Source organism: Gekko japonicus, unplaced genomic scaffold (assembly GCF_001447785.1).
Source record: "Gekko japonicus isolate JY-2015 unplaced genomic scaffold, Gekko_japonicus_V1.1 scaffold3999, whole genome shotgun sequence".
Classification (NCBI taxonomy): Eukaryota; Metazoa; Chordata; class Lepidosauria; order Squamata; family Gekkonidae; genus Gekko; species Gekko japonicus.
The window spans coordinates 34,180-42,644 of record NW_015174372.1 but is presented as its reverse complement, the minus strand read 5'-3'; the positions used below and the strand labels follow the sequence as shown (position 1 = coordinate 42,644).

The 8,465-nt window shown below is 53.7% G+C and overlaps 1 protein-coding gene across 1 annotated transcript in view; it reads right to left on the bottom strand.

Moving 5' to 3' along the window:
* LOC107121438 (ubiquitin carboxyl-terminal hydrolase CYLD-like) overlaps positions 1-8,465 on the bottom strand; it is a 37,774-nt gene that overhangs the window by 397 nt on the left and 28,912 nt on the right. Inside the window, exons 12-13 of the mRNA XM_015424346.1 lie at positions 7,663-7,780; positions 3,609-3,828 (exon numbers count right to left, since the gene is read on the bottom strand). Of these exons, the coding sequence (XP_015279832.1) occupies positions 3,666-3,828; positions 7,663-7,780 (281 nt within the window). The 3' untranslated portion in view covers positions 3,609-3,665. The remainder of the gene's footprint in view (positions 1-3,608; positions 3,829-7,662; positions 7,781-8,465) is intronic.

Genomic DNA, 8,465 nt, shown 5'->3' with positions numbered 1-8,465 from the left:
TGCCTCACAATCTCCTTTCCTTTCCCCTCCCCACAACAGACACCCGGTGAGGCAGGCGGGGCCGAGAGAGCTCTTTCAAGGACTGCTCTTGAGAGAACAGCTCTGAGAGGACTTGTGACTGACCCAAGGTCACACCAGCAGGTGCAAGTGGAGGAGTGGGGGAATCTAACCCGGTTCTCCCAGATTAGAGTATGCGCACTTCACCACTACACCAAACTGGCTAGAACCCGGGATCATCCACTAGTAATACTAGAACCCGGGATCATCTGCTGAAGCTGAAGGGTGGGAGACACAAGGAAATACTTCTTCGCACAGTATGTAAACTGTGGAACTGGCTGCCACAGGATGTGGTGACAGCCACCAACCCAGATGGCAGTGAAAGGAGAGTGGACCTATTATTAGAGGAGGAGGAGGAGATTGGATTTATCCCCCGCCGTTCACTACCCAAAGGAGTCTCAGAGCAGTTTACAATCTCCTTCCCTCCCCCTCCCCACAACAGACACCCTGTGAGGTCGGTGGGGCTGAGAGAACTCTTTCAAGGACTGCTCTTGGGAGAACAGCTCTGAGAGAACTTGCGACTGACCCAAGGTCACACCAGCAGCTGCATGTGGAAGAGTGGAGACTCAAACCCAGTTCTCCCAGATTAGAGTCCACACTTTTAAGCACTGCACCAAACTGAGAAGGAGACAGGCCTGAGGGCCCAGAAACTAGGAGGTCACGAGCAATGCTCCCTCTAAGCTGTGGAGTCTTATGAGCAAAAATTCTACTTTGTGAGCTGCTGGCATTGAAGTTGTGAGCGATTTAAATTAGTTTGCTCTGGATCCGTCCCTTCCTGAGCTAGGGTTGCCAAGTCTCACCTTGTTCCAGAGCGGGGGACTCCCGGGTCGATCCCGGAGTGCGTGCGTGTGCCGCATCCACATCACCAGGAAGTGACGTGACGACGCTGGGCACGCTGGGGGCGAGGCCACGATCATCCGAGGGAAAAAGATAGAGTTTTCCCTCGGATGACTGTGGTCCCGCCCCCAGCGTGCCCGGCGTGCCCGCGTCACTTCCTGGTGACGTGCACGTCGGGGTGGAGTTCCCCCCAGGGACCAATCCAGTGGCAGCGGGGAACGGGCCTCTGGGGCGGGGGTTTCCCCACCCCCCGGGGGGACTTGGCAAGCCTATCCTGAGCGAAGACAAAAACCTGTGAGCCGGAGGCTAAAAAACCATGAGCTCGCTCACACTAACTCCCCTTAGAGGGAACACTGGTCACCGAGATGCCTAGATGTTCAACAAGAATTACCCCTTTCTCCCAGTGCAAGCAAGAACGGTCACCTCCTGCAACTGCTCCTGGTGCCTGCAGCCTGACTTGGAATCGGAGCTGTGGGTCACGCCAACTCCACCCTAACCTGAGCAGCCACTGCTTCCATCACAGACATCTTCCGCTGCAAGAGCAGCCTGCCCCTCCCTTGGAGCCTCCCCTCCCCTCTCCGCCCAGCACAAAGTAGAAGCAGCACTCCTTGAACCCCCCCTCCTACCACAGTGGGTATATCCCACTGTCTTAACATCCGAACTGTGTTAGCTCGAGCCCCGCACTGGTGTGAGCAGCCAGCCGTCCCCAGCTCATCGTCCACCCAGCGATTCGAAAGCTTCGGCGAGTAGATAAAATGGGAACCACTCCTTAGAGAGGGTGGGCACACCAATCTCCCTTGTGGGAGGGTGTTAGCTGATGGTCGGGATGTCCTGGTCGAGGCTTGGAAAAGGCGAAAGAACTTCTCGGCTACAAAAATCCCTGCAGTGGATGTTTCCAGGCAGGCAGTGGCAGTGTGGCGATTTGACATACGGGTCCTGAAGCCTCATCGACAAGCAGCCGTTCGGAAAATGACTGAGCCAAGCTAGAAGCCATTTACACCATGCAGTGACAGCGTGTGCAATTAAATGAATATATGTTGTCTTCCCTATCCCCTATGAACATTGTTAGACCCGTGTCTAAACTGTGTAACTGTACATCGCTTTGAGCCCACTGGGGAAAGCGATTAATAAATTGAAAGTATTATTATTATTATTATTTATTACCAGGCTGAAATACAAAGCTGAGAATGAGAGGTGCCGACTGGACGCGTTCATGGAGCAAGGCTGCTTACGGAGCCCCGTACCTGGCTAGGAGACCTGTTCTGCCACAGGAATGTGGGCTGTGCCAATGGAGCGCGAGCAGCGGCAGCCGCCAAGCAGGCAGCGGTGCCGGTAGGTGGACCTGGGAAAGAAATCTGTCACCAGCCATCTCTGACAGCTGCTGATTAGTCAGAGAAAAGCCGGGGGGAAGACCCCAGCCTGAAAAAATGCTTCCCAAGAAGGCTTCGCTGACAAGGGTCAAAGGCCTAGTTTGTCATTTTGGCAGAGTCCCGGAAAGGCCAGCAGAGTCATTCAGTACTCCAAATTAAGGGAGCCCGTCTCCCTGACTGCATCTTTCCCAGCATCCTCTGTGTTCAAGGCAGTGTTCCCTCCAAGCTGAGTTATTGTGAGCCAGCTCCGTTTTTTAGCCTCCGGCTCATACATACATACATGCTCAGGAAGGATGGGGCTCCAGAGCAAACTGATGCAGAAGCCAAATGATTTGCTCACAACTTTAATGCCAGTCGCTCACTGAAACGTACGCAGGCAGACGAGTGATTTCAGCTAACGTACTTTTATTAGTGAAGAGCAAGACCACCTTAGCCGGCTCGCAGGCCGGCTTTTATTCCCCGTGAAACCGCCACCCAGAACACACCCCCACATCCCAATAGGTTATTTACAGTGGCCGAGAGTTCCATAGGCTGTCGGCCGGGAACCTAGTCCTCGGATAGGCGCGGGCTAGGATCCGCTTAGTCCATTGTTTCCCTGAGCGAAGCTCGACGTTTGCGCTTGACCGCGTGGAGCCCAAACTGGCCACGCGGTCGGAACTGGATACATTATACTCACAAAGTAGAATTTTTGCTCACTGGACTCCACAGTTTAGAGGGAGCATTGGTTCAGGGACCTCTTTTTTGTAATGACCAGGGGTCATTTCCTGCAGGAGCGCACAGGAGCGGAGCTCCGGCAGTAAAGAGCCCAGGGGGCGGGCACATGCAACAAGCCCCACCCCATGCTCCCAGCAGCCCTCAGTCAGAGCAAGAAGCAGCCAGGTAAGCTGCAGAGCTCCCCCCAGCCCAAAACAGTCCAGTGGCACCTTTAAGGCCTAGTTTTATTCAGGTACAGGCTCTCCCTCCTCTGTGAGGACAGATCTGCACGTCCCCCCTCCAATAGCTAGCAATACAAAAGAGTCCAGTGGAGCCTTAGCAGTGGGTGTTGCCTTCTGACACCCTTCCGGTGATGGCAGGGGGTGTGGTGTATGCAAATAAGTTATGCTAATGAGTTATGCTAATGAGCTCCTGCACCTCTTTTTCTACAGAATGACCCCTGGTAATGACTATTTAATTTTGACAAGACAGGCCGTCCGCTTCGCTTGAATGGCTTCTAAACCGGCGTCTTTTCCTTCCCCAAATCCAAGTCCTTTTGAAATGCTCCAGACACGCGGGTGCCTGCAGGCGCCCAGCTTTGGAACAGGCGCCAGCCCCGGGAGACACACAAACAGCCCCTGGCGAACTCACCGTGCCTGTCCGCCATGCTGTCAAAGAACATCCAGTTCTCTCTCTCCGGCCCGTATTTCACGAAGGAGACGTAGTGGCTGGTCTCGATGCAGAGGACGGCGAAGAGCTCCATTTTCTCCCGAGGCACTCGCACGCTCCCATGAGGGGCCCCCCGACAGAACCCCTCCGGGATGCGTAGCTTGGTGGGCTGATGCGTCTTGCGCTGATAATGAGAATGAGCCTGGAAACGCGGGGGGGGGGGGGGATGGGGGGAGCGAGAGTCAAAAGGCTGGCAAAGTTCCCCAAGAGACTGCCGGAGAGCTGGCTGTGGTCCCACAGAGACTGTGGCGAAGAAACTATGGCCTAGATTCCATTCGCGTTCGGGCTCCCAAACCCCACGCCCTCCATACCAAGGCTGTCGGCATGCTGGCTCTCTCTGTGTGTGTGTTACAGAGATCACATCTGCTCAGGATCTGCTCTTTGGAGCAAAGACGGTTAGCCTGAAAAGCTTTGCCTCCTCTCAACCATTTCCAAGTCCTCGTGGAGACTAAGAGCTCTGAAACCTCTCCGGCCTCCATTCTCCTCCCTCCCTCCTCTCCCGTGCCAAAGCACTCCAAATTATATGAAACAAGAAGCGGGGACCCACAATACTCACGGGGGGGGGGGGGGGAGAAGGAGATCCACATCGAGGGGGAAGCAGCCACAGGTGAGCCTTCTCCCCTGCCCGCCCCGCACCAACGGCGAGGCCCGAGCCCACCAAACCTTCTCCCCCCCAACCAGCCGCCGGGCCCACCAATCTTTCTCCCCGCCCCCCCTGCACCAGTGGTGAGGCACGTGGACTTCCCAATCCTTCTCCCACTCCCCCTCTGGCTCCGGCGGTGAGGTCCGAGGGGCTCCCAGCCACTGGGCCCGCTGAGCCTCCTTAACGGCCAGAGCGTTCTCTGCACATGCGCGGGGAGCGCTTTTACTTTTGGGAGGGATTTAAATATCCCCTGTATATTTTTTTCCAACTTTTTAGATTTTTCTGCACACCTGGGGACTGCTCCAGATGTGCAGGAAAATCTCTCTGCCCCCCCACCCCAAGTGCCCCCGACGTGCGGATTTAGATATCCGCACGGAGGGGGGCAACTTGGCTATTAGATATACAGAGAACAAACATGATTATTATACAAAGATACGGGAATATATGTCATTTACACTATCCTCACTCCAGAACGTTTTAAAAGTGGGCATAACATGTGCACTGCCCTGATCTCATAAGTAAAGAGACCCAGAAATCAGTAGGGTGGAAAATCACAACCGGGATCCAATAGAATGTTGGGGGGGGGAGGATTTCTGCTTGCAGAATGCAACTTTCTTGCCTTCCCCCTCCCATAGAAGCCCAAATGCCCCCAGGAATGCTACTCCTGGAAGCCCCCCCATCTCAAGAAGCAGCGGGGGGGGGTTGGGTTTGGGGGCTGCGATGAGAGGGGAGAGGCAAGAAATTCACACTTCGGCAGAAATCCTTTCAACGCAGGGAAATGCCCCGCCAGACCCACGTCCATGGCCCAGCACCATAACATAATATTAGAATCACAGAATCATAGAGTTGGAAGGGACCTCCAGGGTCATCTAGTCCAACCCCCTGCACAAGGCAGGAAATTCACAAATGCCTCCCCCACACACACACACACAACAACAGTGACCGCTGGTCCACGCCCAGAAGATGACAGAAAAACCTCCAGGATCTCCAGCCAAACTGGCCTGGAGTCATGAGCGTCATTCCAGGTGGGTAGCTGTGTTAGTCCATAACAGAAGAACAAAACTGAAGACCTTAAAGATCAGGATGTAAGCTTTTGTGGGCCAAAGCTCACTCTGTCAGACGCTGCTCACTGCTTTGGATACAGCTCTATCTGTTATTGGCTGTATCTGAAGAAGTGAGCAGTGACTCACAGAATCACAGAGTTGGAACCTCTCAGGTCATCTAGCCAACCCCCTGTACTCTGCAGGAGCATAGCTGACAGATAGCCCTACATGCCTACATCCCCGAAAGATGGTCATCCAGCCTCTGCTTGAAAATGTCCAGCGAAGGAGCATCCACCACCTCCTGAGGCAGTCCGTTCCACTGCTCAACCACTCTTACACTTAGGAAGTTTCTCCTGACATTTCTCCCTTGTAATTCCCTCCCATTAGATCTAGTCTTGCAATCCGGAGCAAGAGAGAATAGATCCGCTCCATCTTCTACATGACAGCCCTTCAGATACCTGAAGAGTGCAATCGTGTCCCCTCGAAGCCTTCTCTTTCCCAGGCTAAACAGACCCAGCTCTTTCAGCCTTTCCTCATAAAACTTGGATTCCAGCCCTCTCACCATCCTGGTTGCCCTCTTCTGGACACGCTCGAGCTTGTCAACACCCTTCCTAAAATGTGGTGCCCAAAACTGGACACAGGACTCCAGGTGAGGCCTGACCCTAGCAGAATAGAGACCACCTCCCGTGATCTGGACACAAGGCTTCTGTTGATGCATCCTAAGATTGCATTAGCTTTCTTCGCAGTCACATCGCACAGCAGGCTCATGTTTAGCTTGTGATCAACCGGAACACCCAGATCCCTTTCACATGTGCTGCTGTCAAGCCAAGTCCCCTGACGAAAGCTCCTCCCCTGCTACAAATTCTGTTAGCCTTTAAATTCTGTTAGCATCCCCCCTCTTTGATCCCACCGCGATACACAACAGGGAGTGAGTATTTTAGTTGCTAATGCATCCTGCAAGATGCGAGTTTTTGTCTTAATTGTTTTAACTTGTCCTATTTTTTATTGCACTTGGTGCCTTAATTGTTTTAATCCTGTTGTATTTTATTGCACAGCTGTCCCAATGTAAGCCGCCCTGAGCCCGCTTGCGGAGAGGGCGGGGTATCAGTGAAATAAAATAAATAAATAAATAAATAAAAGGTGGTTCGTGACTCTTTCTCTTTTCTACTGCTGCAGACAGACTTAACAGGGCCACCCGTCTTCTTTCAGAGGGTATAAAAGCTTGGTGGTGGTGAGAAGGGGCGTCAAGTGGCAGCCGACTCGTGGGGCTTTCCAAGGCAAGAGAGGTTCGGGGGTGGTTGGCCGTCGCCTGCCTCTGCGTAGCCCACCCTGGACTTCCTGGGGGGTCTCCCATCCAAGTAACTAACCAAGGCAAGCTCGAGCGTGTCCAGAAGAGGGCAACCAGGATGGCGAGAGGGTTGGAATCCAAGTCTTACAAGGAAAGGCTGAAAGGATTGGGTCTGTTTAGCCTGAGAAGGAGAAGGCTTAGAGGGGACACGATTGCAGTCTTCAAATATCTGAAGGGCTGTCATGCAGAAGATGGAGCAGATCTGTTCTCTCTCGCTCCGGATTACAAGACTAGAACTAATGGGTGGAAATTACCAGGGAGAAATATCAGGAGAAACTTCCTAACTGTCAGAGTGGCTGAGCAGTGGAACAGACTGCCTCGGAAGGTGGTGGACGCGCCTTCGCTGGACGTTTTCAAGCGGAGGCTGGATGACCATCTTTCGGAGATGCTGTAGGGCTCTCTTTCGGCTATGCTCCTGCAGAGTGCAGGGGGTTGGACTGGATGACCCGCAAGGTCCCTCCCAACTCTAACATTCTATGATTCTACGATTCAAGGCTGACCCCGCTCAGCTTCCCAGATCTGAAAGATCAGACCAGCCTGAGCCATCCAGGCCAGGGCTAAAGCAGGTCGTGAAAGCTCACACCCCGGACCTTTCGCTGGTCTGAGAACAGATCTCATGCAGAGCTTGGTACTGAGTTCCTGCAGAATATCAAGGACCCTTTCATTTTTCATCCTCAAAACAGATTCCAGATCCTCGGGGGAAATACCTCCCCTACACACTCTAAACAGGCAGCTCACCGGAACTCTCAAGTCACAAGACACTTTGGTCCATTCAGAATGTAACGCCAGTTCCCGAGACGCACGCTGGCCTTGGGATCGACAAAGTCCAGACTGCCTCCAGAGAAGGAGTCCTGTCTGGCGCTGCAGAAGTCTCAAGGCCAAGCGGGTGTGAATCTAGAGCCCCGCCCCTCCACCTTCTCCCGCCAGGAAGCAAGGGGGTACCTGTCGGCAGCAGGAATGCAGTACTGCTTCAGACCCGTGTCGGCAAACATCTTGTCCTTGAAGCACGCCGAGCATTCTTGAGTGGCAACGCCTCCACACACAAAGCACTCCCGAGGACCTGCAGCGGGAGACCTTTAAGTACCTGCCCCAAACACAAAGGGGCACCTAACAATCATTAATCAGCGTACAGGATAGCCAGGAGATCGGAAGATTGTCTAGCAGCCTGCGCTAAGTTTATTTTTGGGGCTGAGAGGACTGTGACTGGCCCAAGGTCACCCAGCGGGCTTCAAGTGGAAGAGTGGGGAACTGCACCCAGTTCCCCAGATTAGAGCCTGCCGCTCTTACCCACAACCCCAAACTGGCTCTCGAGGGGGCACCTCGGTCTAAGCAACTCCTGTGGCCCGGTCCCAAACCACAGTGGTTCTGATCACAGGGACAGCCTGGATTATTTCCACCACCACCACCCCCATGACTCATTCTGAGTGGAAGAAGAATACAGCGGGATTTGCTCTCTCAGACGCAGCAGAGAAGTGGGGCCCTTGATTGCCACATTCGCCTGTTCAGCCATTTATATAATATGTTCTACATGGCTGATAGGAGCTGCGGTGGCTCAAGTGGTTAAGACCCTGAACTGCAGGCTGTGGAAGGTCAGTAGTTCAGCAGTTCGAGACCCGAGTGTGCCGCATGACGGAGTGAGCTCCCGTCTCTAGTTCCAGCTCCTGCCAACCTAGCAGTTCGAAAGCAAGAAATTGCAAGTAGATAAATAGGTGCCACTTCGGTGGGAAGGGAACAGCGTTCCGTGC